Here is a 15,312-nt window from a genome sequence, read left to right as displayed (position 1 = left end):
CAGATCACACCATCAATGCTGACATCCTTAGTGTGAAAATAAAATAAAATTCTGAAATTTCATCAGGTTCATAGTTCCTTGAAAATGGAGTCTCAGGTAGATAGGATAGTGAAGAAGGCATTTAGTATGTTTTCCTTTATTGGTCCGAGTATTGAGTTGGGACAGCATTTTGCCACTGTATAGGACATTGGTTTGGCCATAGTTGGAATATTGTGTGCAATTCTGGTCTCCGTCCTATAGGAAGGATGTTGTGAAACTTGAAATGGTTCAGAAAATATTTACAAGCATGTTGCCAGAATTGGAAGACTTGAGCTATAGGGAGAGGCTGAATAGACTGAGACTGTTTTCTCTGGAGCGTTGGAGGCTGAGGGCTGACCTTAGAGGTTTATAAAATCATGAGGGGTATGGATAGGGTAAATACACAAGGTATTTTCCCTGGGTGGGGGAGTCCAGAACCAGAGGGCACAGATTTCGGGTGAGAGCGGGGGAAAAAAGGACAACTTTTTCATGCAAAGATTGGTGCATGTGTGAAATGAGCAGCCAGAGGAAGGGATGGAGGCTGGTACAATTGCAACATTTAAAAGCCATCTGGATGGGTATATGAATAGGAAGGGTTGAGGGGGATATGGGACAAGTGCTGGCAAATGGAACTAGGTTAGGTTAGGATATCTGGTTGGCATGGATGAGTTGGGCCAAAGCGTCTGTTTGTGTTGTCCATCTCTGACTTTATAGTGGATGCTTGAGTTAGTGAAGCAGATAAATCTCATGCTCAAAACAGAGATATAATCTTCTGTTGAAGGTTGATCTGCAGTCATGAGCTGAGATATGCCACATCCAGTTTGTCAATTTATAATAGCCTTTGCAAGTAATAGATAATACAGTAAAAGAGCTTACCACTTTGCTGTTATTCCATTTGACCTTATTGGAATGAACAAGTTAGATGTCAACTAACAGTAAGGTTTCATTGTCAAGAACCCAAGGCAATTTCTGTGTTTTGCGCAATTCTCTCTTTTCCATTGAAGTGTTGCAGATGGCATCTTGCTGTCCACAGACAACTGTTTATGGGATTTGAGTAGGATAGCAGCAGAGTTTTAGATTTCATCCATTCTGTGAAAAGAACTTGATTCATTTTTATGGTTAATGTACAGGAACATTGGAGAAAGCGAGGAAGTGGGACAGTATAGCAAGTGACCAAGTTAATCAGTGGTAAATGGAGAACTGATATCAGGAAATTTTACTTCATAATTTTTTTTACTGGAAATGGGCTTAGTTTACACTAGTTGAGGTCATAGCATTGGATTGGTTCATGGATATGATGGGCCATATTGTCTCCTTCTGCACTATAAAAATTTGTGACAGACGAAACTGAACTTGCATTTATATAGTGCCTTTTACAACTTCACACTGTCATATAGTGCTTTACTGGCAATTAATTAATGTTATAATGAAAAACGCTGGGCCAGTGGGCTGAGGAACGGCAGATGGAGTTTAATTTAGATAAATGCAACAAAATGTTGCATTTTGTTAAGGCAAACCATGGCAGGATTTATGCACTTAATGGTGTTTGCCAAACAAAGAGACCTTGGGGTGCAGGTGCATAGTTCCTTGAATGTGGAATCGCAGGTTGACAGGGCGGTGAAGAAGGCGTTTGGTCATGCAATTGGCTGTGCATTGAATACAAGAGTTGGGTTGTTATGTTGTGGCTGTCCAGAACATTGGTGAGGCCACTTTTAGAATACTGTGCTCGGTTCTGGTCTCCCTGCTATAGGAAGGATGTTGTGAAACTAGAAAGAGTTCAGGAAAGATTTACAAGGATGTTGCCAGGATTGGGGTATTGAACTATGGGGAGAGGCTGAATAGGGGCCTTTTTCTTTGGAGTGTTGGAGGCTGAGGAGTGGCCTTGGAAGTTCATAAAAATCATGAGAGGCATGGATAGGGTGAACAGCAAAGGTCTCTTTCCCATGGAAGGAGTCCAAAACTAGAGGCATAGGTTTAAAAATGAGGGGGGAACAATTTAAAAGGGACCTGAGGGGCAATGTTTTCATGCAGAGGGTGGTATGTGTGTAGAATGAGCTGCCAGAGGAAGTGGTGGAGGCTGGTACAATTATGTAATTTTAAAGGCACCTGGATGGGTATCTGAATAGCAAAAGTTTAGAGGGACATGGGCCAAATGGACTAGATATATTCAGCATAAGTGGTCAGCATGGATGAATTCTGTGCACGGTCTGTTTCAGGGGTGTATAACTATTTCTCTAATTTATGTACAGCAAGGTGCCAAATACAGCAAATAGTTTGTTGGGGGATTGTAGTCTCTCTGTGAATAAACTGCAACTGATCTGAATAGCATTTCTCTTTTTATTTGTTTTATCTTGTAAGCTTGTGAAGGGCCTTTTATAAACCCAGAAGAAAATTACCCTGACCTTCCAGTTATTTGCCACTTCAACATGCCACTGTGTTCCCATGCCAACATTGCTGTCTCAGGCTTGCAGCAATGCTCCAGTGAGGCTCAATGCAAGGTGGAGATACAACACCTCATCTTCTGCCAAGGTACCTTACAGCATTCAGGACTCCTTGTGGAGTTTAACAGTTTCAGAACGTGAGCATCTTCCTTTTATGTTTGTTACCTTTCCCTTATGCTCTGGGTCCTGTCTTGCAAGGGTTGCTCCCAGCATAGCCAATCCATTTTCAACCATTGACCCTTCTCATCAGCAGTTCACCTAGTATTTATCTGTCTCTTACCTTATCATCAGCAAACTCTGTTTCCTTATCCCTCTCGCCTCTTTTTCTCTCTCACTTTGAGCCTCATCCCTACGTATCTCCCCCTCCACCAGCATAATATCACCTTCGTGAAGCTATTTTCTGTTCTGATATTAACTGTTTTTCTATCTACAAATGCTGCTAGATCTGCTGAATTTCTTCAGCACTTTCTGCTTTTAAGAAAATTCTATTGTGAATACTGTAGTATGCCGTTACTGTAGTGCTGGAACATGCCACTGAAGTGCTGAATTGTAGTTATTTATTGATGTAGTTAAAGGCTTCTGGCAATAGATGGCGCTGTGCTCTCTTATATGGCACTATCCAAGTGGTTAGGAGGGGTTGGTGATTAGCCAGTTCTCCACCAGCGTTTCTCCACTGGGGTCGTTTGACCTCTGGAGACTACTCGCCACCGGAAATATATATATATAGAGTCATGGAGATGTACAGCATGGAAACAGACCCTTCAGTCCAACCAGTCCATGCCGAACAGATATCCCAATCCAATCTAGTTCCACCTGACAGCACCCGGCCCATATCCCTCCAAACCCTTCCTACTCATATACCCATCCAAATGCCTCTTAAATGTTGCAATTGTACCAGCCTCCACCACTTCCTCTGGCAGCTCATTCCATACACGTACCACCCTTTGCTTGAAAAAGTTGCCCCTTATGTTCTGATTGTTTTACCTCCCGCCTGTTCTTTCATACTTCTCAGTCCCCTTTATTTATACAGCTACACACTACATATTGATTTTTAAAAAAAGGTAAAAATAGATATCATTTTATTGGTTTATAAATAAAAATGAGTCACAAACTTTAACCAGAAAAAGGAAATATATTTTAAAACTCTTTATAATGGCAGTAAAATCTTACATTTGATAGTTATGTGCTATTTATTTATAAAGATAAAAGTCAAAGCAATGATCAATTTTGCTTGTAAGGCATAATCAGGATCGGTGTTGTATTGACTGGTTGCTCCAACTGCAGCAATATGTTCATGCATACTCTGTGCCAAATGAAAGAAACAGCCCCAATTCTAACTTCAGGAAAACATTCTGTCATAGCACTGATAGCTGCCTGCTCAGTCACAATGGATATACTGTGGTCTGGGATTAGGTATCAAGGATTTCACCATTTCAAACATGCATACATACGTTGAACACTGCTTATTTGGTAGAAGTATATACAATATTGGATGGTCAAGGAAGTAATCGTATAATCATATTTGGTAGGGAATCTTGGATACATCATTTAGCAGAATCGACGTGGTTTGTGAATGGTACATTCAACATAGCCCCTATTTTATTCTCTCAGGTATATTGTATTTTAGCAAAGAGACTTGATAGGGTTCATCCAATATTGTGTATACTTCTATTTGCGGTATTTGCTGTGGCAAATCGTCTTCAGTGGCCAATGGGAGGTGGCTAAGCGTCTGCGGTGGTCAAAGGGCAGTGGCTAATTGACGGCAGCGAATCTGCTGTGGCGAATGGTCCCATCCTGGGTTAGGAAATGAGGGTAGTGATGGAGGACTGTTTTTCAGACCGGAGGCTTGTGACCAGCGATGTGCTACAAGGATCGGTGCTAGCTCCACTGCATTTTGATTTGTATAAATGATTTGAATGTGAATATAGGAGGAATGGTTAGTGAGTTTGCAGATGACCTCAAAATTGGTGGTATTGTGGACCATGAGAAGGTTATTTCAGTACAACAGACCTTTGATTGGATGGTCCAATGATTTTCCTGCTCCTCAGATGCTGCCTGACCTGCTGTGCTTTTCCAGCACCACTCTGATCTAAACTCTGGTCTAATGAGTGGCAGATGGAGTATACTTTAGATAAATGTGAGGTGTTGCATTTTGTTAAGGCAAATCAGGTTGGACTTGTACATTTAATGGTAGGGTCCTGGGGAATGTTGCTGAACAGAGACTTCAGGGTGCAGATTCAAAGTTCCTTGAAGGTGGAGATGAAGGTTGACAGGGTCGTGAAGAAGGTGTTTGGTACACTTGCCTTAATAGGTCAATGCATTGAGTATAGGAATTGGGAGCTCATGTTGTGGCTGTACATGACATTTCTTAAGCCACTTTTAGAATACTGCATTCAGTTCTGGTCTCTCTGTATGTTGTTAAACTTGAAAAGTTGTAGGAAAGATTTACAAGGATGTTGCTGGGCTTGGAGGGTTTGAAATAATAGGGAGAGGCTGAATAGACTGGGGTTATTTTTCTCTGGAGTTTCGGGGACTGAGGGGTGTCTTCATAGAGGTCTACAAAATCATGAGGGACAAGGATAGGGTAAATTGACAAGATCATTTTCTCAGGGTTGGGAATCTAAAACTAGAGGGGATAGGTTTAAGATGAAAAAGGAAAGATTTAAGAGGCCTGAGGGGCAACTTTTTCACGTATGGATGGGGAACAAGCTGCCAGAGGAAGTTGTAGAGGCTGGTACAATTACAACATTTTAAAATGTGTACATGATGTGTACATGAATAGGAAGGGTTTAGAGGGATATGGGCCAAATGCTGGCAAATGGACTAGATTAATTTAGGATATCTGGTCAGCATGGACAAGTTGGACCAAAGGGTCTGTTTCTGTGTGCACAACTTGATGATTTTGTGGATAGTTGTGGTACTATGATGTGTTAATCTGTTGTGGTGCCTTCTAGTGACAGGAATTTGCATGCTAACTTTAACAGATTTCACAGAATTGGAGAATTCTAGATTTTGGAGGAACATTTTCTGATTTGGAACAAAAGTAACATAATGTGGGACAATATTTTGATTTTGTTTGTACTGTGCTATTTATATAAAGATAGATTGGAACACCGTGGAGACAATTTATATTTACATAGCACCTTTAGGATAATATAAACAATTGAACTTGCTTTGTAGAAACCTTTTCAGCTGTTTGGACAGGTGGGAACTTCTAACAAGTGAGTTAAAGAATGTAAGACCATAAAAAGAAATAGGAACAAGAATAGACCATTTGGCTGCTTGAGCCTGCTGTACCATTCAGTAGAATAACAGCTGATCTGACATTCCTCACGTCTACTCTCCTGCCTTTTCCTGTAACCCTTGATTATCCTACTGATCAAGAATCTAACTCTCTCTAAGCCTTAAATATGCCCGAGGACTGTTGTCTCAGAACTCTCGGATAAAGAGTTCCAAAGACCCTCAATCTTTGGAAAGAGTTAAGGAATTCTCGGGAATTAGATGAAACTATGACTGCCAACAGTGAGCAATTAAAATCCAACGTAAAAAGGTGTATTGCTGGAAAACACAACAGGTTAGGCAGCATCCGAGGAGCAGGAGAGTCGACGTTTCAAGCATAAGCTGTTCGTCAGAACAAAGAACTTATGCTCGTTGATTCTCCTGCTTCTCTGCTGCTGCCTGACCTGCTGTGCTTTTCCAGCACTACACTCGACTCTGATCTCCAGCATCTGCAGTCCTAATTTTCTCTAGAATTTAGAAGGTTATAGGCTGATCTGATCTAAACCTTCAAGATATTAACACCAATATTAAGGGCAAAAGGGTAACTTGAGAATAGAGCCTCTTAAAGATCAGCAAAGCCCCCTACATGTGGAACTACAGGAGATGGGTGAGATCAAAACAAGTGTTTTGCATCAATGTTTACTGTGGAGAAGGATGTGGAAGGTATAGAACTTGGGGAAATAAATAGTGATATCTTGAAGTAATGTCCACATTACATTGGAGAAGGTGCTAGACATCTTAAAACGCATAATCGTGGATAAATCTCTGGGACCTGATCAAGTGTTCCCCAGACCTCTGTGGGAAGCTAGGGAAGTGATTGCTGGACCCCTTACAGAGATGTTTGTATCATTGATAGCTACAGGTGAGGTGCTGGAAGACTGAGATGTCACTGTTTAAGAAGGGCAGTAAGGAAAAGCCAGTGGACTATAAACCGGTGAACCTACATCGGTGGTGGGCATGTTGTTGGAGGGAATCCTGAAGAACAAGATTTAAATGTATTTGGAAAGTCAAGGACTGATACGAGATAGTCAGCATGGCTTTATGTGTGGGAAATATGTCACACTAACTTAATTGAGTTTTCTTGAAGTAATGAAGAGGATTGATGAGGACAGAGCAATAGATGTAATCTCGATGGAATTCAGAAAGGCATTCAACAAGGTTCCTCATGGTAGACTGATTAGCAAGGCTAGATCACATGGAATACTGGGAAAACTAGCTATTTGGATACAGAACTGGCTCAAAGGTAGAAGACAGAGGGTGGTGGTGGAGTGTTGCTTTTCAGACTGGAGGCCTGTGACCAGCAGTGTGCCACAAGGATCAGTGTTGGATCCACTGCTTTTTGTCATTTTATACAAATGATTTGATGTGAACTTAGGAAGTATAGTTAGTAAGTTTGCAGATGGCACCAAAATTGAGGTGTGGTGGACAATGAAGAAAGTTACTTCAGAGTACAATGGGATCAGATGGGCCAATGGGCTGAGGAGTAGCAGATGGAGTTTAATTTAGATAAATATGAGGTGCTGCATTTTGGAAAGGCAAATCGGAGCCAGACTTAAACAATTGTATAAGGTCTTGGAGAATGTTGCTGAACAAAGAGACCTTGGAGTGCAAGTTCATAGTTTCTTAACAGTGGAGTCGCAAATAGATAGGATAATGAAGAAGGCATTTGGTATGCTTGCCTTCATTGGTCAGTGCATTGAGTTTCGGAGTTGGGAGGTCATGTTGTGACTGTAGAGGACATTGGCTTGGCCGCTCTTGGAGTCTTAGAGTCATAGAGATGTACAGCATGGAAACAGACCCTTCGGTCCAACTCGTCCATGCCGACCAGATATCCCAACCTAATCTAGTCCCATTTGCCAGCACCCAGCCCATATCTCTCCAAGCTCTTCCTATTCATGTACCCATCCTGATGCCTTTTAAATGTTGTAATTGTACCGCCTCCACCACTTCCTCTGGCAGCTCATTCCATACATATACCACCCTCTGCATGAAAAAGCTGCCCCTTAGGTCTCTCTTATATCTTTCGCCTCTCACCATAAACCTACGCCCTCTAGTTCTGGACTCCCGACCCCAGGGAAAAGACTTTGTCTATTTATCCTATCCATATCCCTCATGATTTTATAAACCTCTATAAGGTCACCCATCAGCTTCCAATGCTCCAGGGAAAACAGACCTGGCCTATTTAACCTCTCCCTATAGCTCAAATCGTCCAACCCTGGCAACATCCTTGTAAATCTTTTCTGAAGCCTTTCAAGTTTCACAACATCCTTCCAATTGGAGACCAGAATTGTACACAATATTCCAAAAGTGGCCACACAAATGTCCTGTACAGCTGTAACATGACCTCCCAACTCCTGTACTCAATACTCTGACCAATAAAGGAAAGCATACCAACTGCCACCTTCACTATCCTATCTACCTGCAACTCTACTTTTCAAGGAGCTATGAACCTGCACTCCAAGGTCTCTGTTCAGCAACACTCTCTAGGACCTTACCATTAAGTGTATAAGTCCTGCTAGGATTTGCTTTCCCAAAATGCAGCATAAGCCATTTATCTAAATTAAACTCCATCTGCCACACCTCAGCACATTAACCAATCTGATCAGGATCCCGTTGTAATCTGAGGTAGCCTTCTTTGCCATCTACTATACCTCCAATTTTGGTGTCATCAGCAAACTTGCTAACTATATCTCTTATGCTCACATCCAAATCATTTATACAAATGATGAAAAGTAGTGGACCCAGTACCAATCCTTGTGGCACTCCACTGGTCACAGGCCTCCACTCTGAAAAACAACCCTCCACCATCACCCTCTGTCTTCTACCTTTGAGCTAGTTCTGTATCCAAATGGCTAGTTAGCATGTAGTTCTGGTCTCCCTCCTATAGGAAGGACGTTGTGAAAGCTGAAAAGGTTCAGAAAAGATTTACAAGGATTTTGCCAGGATTGGAAAGTTTGAGGTGTAAGGAGTAGCTAAATAGGCTATTTTCCCTGGAGCATTGGAAGATGAAGGATAAGCTTAGAAAGTCATGAGGGGCATAAATAAATAGGCAAGGTCTTTTCTCCAGAGTGGGCGAGTCCAGAATTAGAGGGCATAGGTTTAAGGTAAAGATATAAAAGGGACCTAAGGGGCAACATTTTCATGGAGTGTTGTGTGTATGGAATGAGCTGCCAGAAGAAGTGGTGAATGGTGGTAGAATTACAACATTTTTAAAATGCATCTGGATGGTTATATGAATAGGAAGGGTGTAGAGGGATATGGGCCAAATGCTGATAAATGGGACGAGATTTATATAGGATATCTGTAGGCATGGACAAGTTGGACCAAAAGGTCTGCTTCCATGCTGCATATCTCTGACTCTATGACTGTAAAGGGCAGGGTAGATAAGAAACTATTTCCACTAATTGGACATTCTAGAGCTGGGGGTGTAATCTGAGAATTGGAGCCAGACCATTAAAGAGAGATGTTTGGGAGCTCTTTGACACACACAAGGTGGTTGCATTTGGAACTCTTTTCCACAAGGGCAGTTGATGCAGGATCAGTTGTTAATTTTAAATCTGAGCCAGTTTTTTTTTAATGAAGCAAAAGTATTCAGAGATGTAGGTCCAAGGAAGATATATGGAATTAGACCACAAATCAGCCATGATCTCATTGAATGGTGGTAGCAGTTCAAAGGGATAAATAGTTTACTTTTGGTCCAATGTTCCAATGTAAATTGCTGCTTGAAATATAGTTTAACTTTGTCTCAATTCCACTCACTATGTTCCCTTCAAGAATCTGTGTGCCCATTGTATTATTGATAAAATAATGCACTGGTCGACTCAGTGATATTGTGGCATTTCTATCAGTGGGATTCCTGATAAGGAGTCAAGGTTGAAACCATCACTTGGAATCCCATTATACACTCATATGCCTAGTTCAGCAACTAACTTATGTTGTATGTCTGAAATATTTTGTCGGGTGTTTTGTTACCTTTACACTGAAGCATTCGATGTATGCTGGGTTTTATCTCAACCCTCCAGCTCCACGTTGCAACAGAGAATATGGTTCACAAGTACATCTTTGATTACAAATTCTTGAGGATGCCGCAAATAGACTGAGTAAACTAGCTGTGAAGAGTAAACAAATTGCATTTCAGATCCTTATGATCTGGGTTAATTCAACAGCCGAATGATTCCTGGTCTTTTTTCCCATGTATGGTGTATTTACTCATGAAGTTATAATTTAATCCCTGCATATCCTCGCCCTTCCCCAACTTTTGTAATGTTGAACAACCTTTGCCCTCCACAGCATGCTGTTTTAACTTATCTGTTGTTGGTGGCCATACCTTGAGCTGCGTGGATTTTGAGCTCCAGATTTCCCTCCATACAGTTTGCTGCCTCTCCTTAGTTAAGGGCCATCTGAAACCTGCATCTGAATAAAGCTTTAGTTACTTCTCTTAGTATCTCATTTGTGACCTGGTGTCAGGCTTGTCCTCATGAAGTCACGGTACAAGTTATTTCTGAGAGTGAGATCTGCAGTAAGTAATTGGATTTGTTTATAACTTGTGCTAATGATTTTAAAATACTTTGTTTTATTTCTGTATGAAACCAAATTCCTGCTGACGGCATGATGACTCATGGCTGCATGAGGTCTGTGTGCTGTGGTTGGATAGCTGCCCTTCCACTCTTTTGATTTGTGTATGTGTGTGTGTATATATAGCTATGGGGAACTCTTAATTAGGTTTTCTGTACATGAGATCTACCAAGTTTGTTGCCAGGGAAAAGATCTGAATGAGTTCAAAATCCATTTAAAAAAGGGGTAAATAATGCAAGTTTGATCTAGATGCCAATTATCTTGTGCCTCTCCTGCATTCTGTGAAAGTCTTGACTGCCATGGGCTGTATTCAAGCAATGAATCATCACCATTCAGTCCCTTGTACAAGAAATCCTAGCCAATATGATTGTGGAGGTAGACCATAGCTGACAAGCCTGATCCTCATCCATTGTCCCCAGGGGTGTGAGATTGTAATCTGATCTAGTAACATCTCTTCATGGCTGACAGGTGCTCAGACATGTTATATCTCCCTTCCCACCAAATTTTATCCTGACTTGGCATAGAACAGGAATCCAAACCTAAATAATCTTTGTGCAAGGATCAGAACTGCAGCACTTTAGAGCTATTGTTTCATAATGAAATAAATTTACAAAATGGTCTACTGTTGGCCCAGATGTTCTGCTTTCTGTTGACTGGGATCTAACTATTCCCCCTCATTTTGCACTCTCTCTTTCTCCCTTGGCTGCAGGTCTGATGCTATTTTGCAGATGATAATTTTCTGCTCCCTGACAGGAAAGTACCAAGTGTGCACTTCCCTAACTCTGCCACTGAGCTGAATTTCACACAATACAGGAGGGCCTTTGCTAAAGAGTAGAGTCTTTTATCGGTGTTTTAAAATTTCATGCCAATGGTTCAATGTTTCACTGCTGAGACTGAAATCTATAGTGTTCACAGTTAGATTGTAAACTATTATTATGAACATCCTCAGTAGACATTCAGACCATCAAGAGTGTAAAGAAGGTATTCTCCAGGTGCAGATTTGGAAAATTATAGTAATGAGGAGAGGTATGAAAGACTGGGGTTATTTCCACTGGAATAATGAAGGGTAAAAAGTGATTTAATACATTTAGAATTCTGACTTTGATAGGGGGAGTGGGGCTATTTCATTAAACAAACTAGTATGAATGCTGCAAATCTGAAACAAAAACAGAAAAAGCTGGAGAAATTCAGCAGGTCTGGCAACATCTGTGGAGAGAAAGAAGGGTCACTAGACCCAAAATGTTGACGCTGCATTTTCTCCATTTCTAGCTCCCATTCTGAGGGAATGCTATACTGGAGATGTCTTTTGGAATTAACTTTTGAATCATGGCTGTACCTTCTGTACTAATAGATATTAAAGGATCTTGTGATACTGTTCAAATTCTTCAGGTCTTGAGCAAAGAAGGTGGAGAGGAAGGATGAATTGATACAAGTTTGTACAATGACTTGTGATACAATAACTGAGCTGTTTGTGCTTGCACTGACAGTGTTTGTTCCTCCTACACTGGCCAGGGCAACATGGAGCCTCTGGCCCAGGCCACTGAGCTCTTCCGGTTCCCTTCGGTCAAGGAGGTGTGCTGCGCCTACCTGCAGCGGCAGCTGGACATGGCCAACTACCTGGGGATCCAGGAGTTCGCCGAGGCCTATGCCTGCCGCAGTCTGGCTGAGAATGCTGAACGCTTCATCCTGCGCCACATTGTCAGACAATGTTTAAAAAGTTTTGCATTTATCTATTTCCCACCTGCAGTCCATCCCAAAGTGCTTTGCATGCAATAAAGCTACCGTTATAATGTGCAGAAAGTTCCCATGAACAGCAATCGTAGTGACCAGGTTTCTTTTTGTTTATAATGTTAGTTGACTTATTAAATATTGGCTAAGGTGCTTTTGTCCTATTGCAGATGCAACTGTATTCAAGCAATGAGTCACCACCATTCAGTCCCTTGCACAAGGAGCCCTAGCCGATATGATAATGGATGTAGACCATAGTTTATGAGCCTGATCCTCTCTTCATCCATTGTCCACAGGGATGCAAGATAATAATCAGATTCAGTAACTACTCTTCGCGTTTGGAAAGTTATGTCTCCCATCCCATCAAATTTTATCCTTATTTGGCACAAAATAGGAATCCAAACCTAAAATCTTTGTGAAGGTCACTGGCTGGGCCAGCATTATGTTGCCCATTCTAATTGCCCTCAAAAGGTGGATGAGCTGCCAACTTGAACTACTGTAGTCCATCTGGTGTGGGTATACCATGTTGCTGTTGGGAAGAGCATTCCCAGATTTTGACTTACTGATAGTTTCGAGACAAGTCGGTGAGTGGGTTGCAGGGGAACTTGAAGGTTTTGGAGTTACCATGTTTCTGTTGCCCATGTCATTCTTGGTGGTAAAAGTTGTGGGTTTGGAAGCTGCCGTCTGTGGAGACTGGGTGAGTTACTGCAGTGCACCTTACGTTTGTATTGCAGCTACTGTGAATTCATGGTGGACGAAATGTTAAAAAGTAGATTGCTTTGTCTGAATTCATGCTGTCAAGTGGAGAGTATTCCACCACTCTCCTGACTTGTGTCTTTTGACACCGAACAGGCTTTGGAGACTTGCTGCAGAATTCCCAGCTTCTGATTTGCTTTTGGAGCCAAAGGGGTTTATTTCCCTTTTGTACTTCTAAAACATCATCTGGCACTGTTTCACACCCAGCTGAGAGCAGATAAGACCTCAGGCTAACAGTATTGAACAATGTGCTTGAGTCTCTGGGGTGAGACTGGAATCCAGCCCTCTGATGACAAGAGTGTGATATAGGGGAAAGTGAGGATCAGAGTCCAGAATGCGGTGCTGGAAAAGCGCAGCAGGTCAGGCAGCATCTGAGGAGCAGGAGAATCAGGACTGATGAAGGGCTTATGCCCGAAATATTATTCTCCTGCTCCTCGGATGCTGCCTGACCCGGTTGTGCTTTTACAACCCCACACACTCAACAAGAGTGTGATATAAAGTGAGGGCTGCAGATGTTGGAGATCAAAGTCAAGATTAGAGTGTTTTCCAGCACCACTCTAATGATATAGTGTGCCTAGAGGGGCACGTTTAACAGAAAGCGAGACATGGGTTTTACAGCATGGCCATTCACACCAATGCTGATGTTTATAGTTCTTCCCTGATGGGGAGGGTACGAGCATGAACTGGCATTGTGAGTGAGCTGTGGGAGTATGGGGTTGTTGAGAGGCTGAGTGCAGCCAAGATTCAAACCATTGAAAGTAAATGTCAAGATGATTTGCAGTCTGCACCTGGCTCCTCTCCTGATGTACATGACCCTGTGTGTGACCGGCTGCGTGCTATAAAGCTGCAGGACGGACCACTCATGCCTCAATAATCTCCTCGCTCTCTCTGCTTACAGATGCTTTGATTTCCCCGGCGGTCGGAAGGATGGACAGGCCTAGCACGCTGACTCAGACCTCGGTGTTGCCTTTCTCCGACCCCGATCACGCCCTCCACATCCTGCAGGGCATCAACGAGCTGCGGGTGGAGGGCAAGTTCTTCGACATGACCCTGTCGGCGGACGGCCAGGATTTCCCGTGTCACCGGACGGTGCTGGCGGCCGCCAGCCACTACTTCAGGGCCATGTTCGCGGGCCGCCTGAAGGAGAGCTACGCCGAGCGGGTGGAGCTGCACGGGGTGAAGGCCCCGATCCTGGGCCTGCTGCTGGATTTCTCCTACACCGGCCAGGTCACCGTCACCCAGGGCAACGTGGAGCCGCTGGCCCGGGCCGCCGACCTCTTCCAGTTCCCCTCGGTCAAGGAGGCGTGCTGCGCCTACCTGGAGCGGCAGCTGGACGTGGCCAACTGCCTGGAGATCCAGGAGTTCGCCGAGGCCTACGCCTGCCGCGGCCTGGCCGAGAACGCCAAGCGCTTCATCCTGCGCCACATCGTCGAGCTGTCCGCCGAGAAGGAGTTCGAGGCCCTGCCGCAGCGCCGGCTGCTCGAGTACCTCTCCGATGACCGGCTGCACGTCGACAAGGAGGAGGCGGCCTACCAGCTGGCCCTGCGCTGGGTCAAGGCCGACCCCAAGCGCCGCCTCCGCTTCTGGCCCGAGCTCTTCGAGCACGTGCGGCTGCCGTTTATCCGCCGCTTCTACCTGCTCGCGTACGTGGAGAGCGACCCGCTCGTCTACTACTCACCCCGCTGCCTGCAGCTCATCCACCAAGCGCGGGCCTTCCAGTCCTCCGAGTACGACCGCCACGACTACCCGTGCGAGAGGATGAGGGCCCGGCCCTCCACAGGCCTCGCCGAGATCCTGGTGGTGGTCGGCGGCTGCGACAAGGACTGCGACGAGCTGGTCACCGTCGACTGCTTCAACCCGCAGACCGGGCACTGGCGGTACTTGGCCGAGTTCCCCGACCACTTGGCCGGAGGCTACAGCATCACCGCCTTCGGAAACGACATCTATGTGACCGGTAAGGAAAAGGGCCTTGTCCCCGGGCATGTCCCATCGCCTTCTCGGCCGCTGAACTACTTGAGTCTGGTCCCTGTTGCCCAGGGAACAGGACTAGGCCTATCCATCCCCTCCCCCGCCTTCCAATTCCATTAAATTATCTTTATTTCCACCCCGTGCCTTTAGGCTCCTGAGGCAGATACAATATGTATTTATGTCCATTTCCATGCCCAGTGCTTGTTGCCTGAAGGTAACCACTCTGCATCAAGCATGCTTGACCAGGAGACTCTACCGCTTTTACCACTTGCTATAGGTGAACAAAAACAATTTACAAATTGATAATCATCCTGTTTCACTGCATGATGAACCTACTCTGTCACCATCACATCCTGAAGTGGGACTTGAACCCAGAGTTTCTGGTTCAAAGTAAAGGCTGGTAGCCACAGCTTTAAAATATCTTTCCATTTGGTTAGAGTTACTAAGTCTGTACCACAATCTACCCTAATCCAAATAAAAACCGAAAGAACTGTGGATGCTGTAAATCAGAAGAGAAATCAGAGTTAACGTTTTGGGTCTGGTGAGG

At 43.8% G+C, this 15,312-nt stretch overlaps 1 protein-coding gene across 3 annotated transcripts in view; it reads left to right on the top strand.

The window, feature by feature from the left end:
- The window catches only part of klhl21 (kelch-like family member 21), a 39,810-nt gene that overhangs the window by 13,377 nt on the left and 11,121 nt on the right, over positions 1–15,312 (top strand). The window contains exons 1-2 of one of the 3 annotated variants that reach the window (XM_060851881.1): positions 13,470–13,488; positions 13,696–14,751. In XM_060851881.1, coding sequence (XP_060707864.1) covers positions 13,476–13,488; positions 13,696–14,751 — 1,069 coding nt within the window. In that variant the 5' untranslated portion in view covers positions 13,470–13,475. Of the gene's footprint in view, positions 1–13,469; positions 13,489–13,519; positions 13,556–13,695; positions 14,752–15,312 lie in introns of those variants that run through there. The other 2 variants (XM_060851883.1, XM_060851882.1) reach the window with 2 other exon arrangements.

The sequence above is a fragment of the Hemiscyllium ocellatum genome, chromosome 37 (genome assembly GCF_020745735.1).
Source record: "Hemiscyllium ocellatum isolate sHemOce1 chromosome 37, sHemOce1.pat.X.cur, whole genome shotgun sequence".
NCBI classification, from domain to species: Eukaryota; Metazoa; Chordata; class Chondrichthyes; order Orectolobiformes; family Hemiscylliidae; genus Hemiscyllium; species Hemiscyllium ocellatum.
Note: the sequence above shows the minus strand (reverse complement) of the source record. Positions and strands in the feature narration are given on the sequence as shown.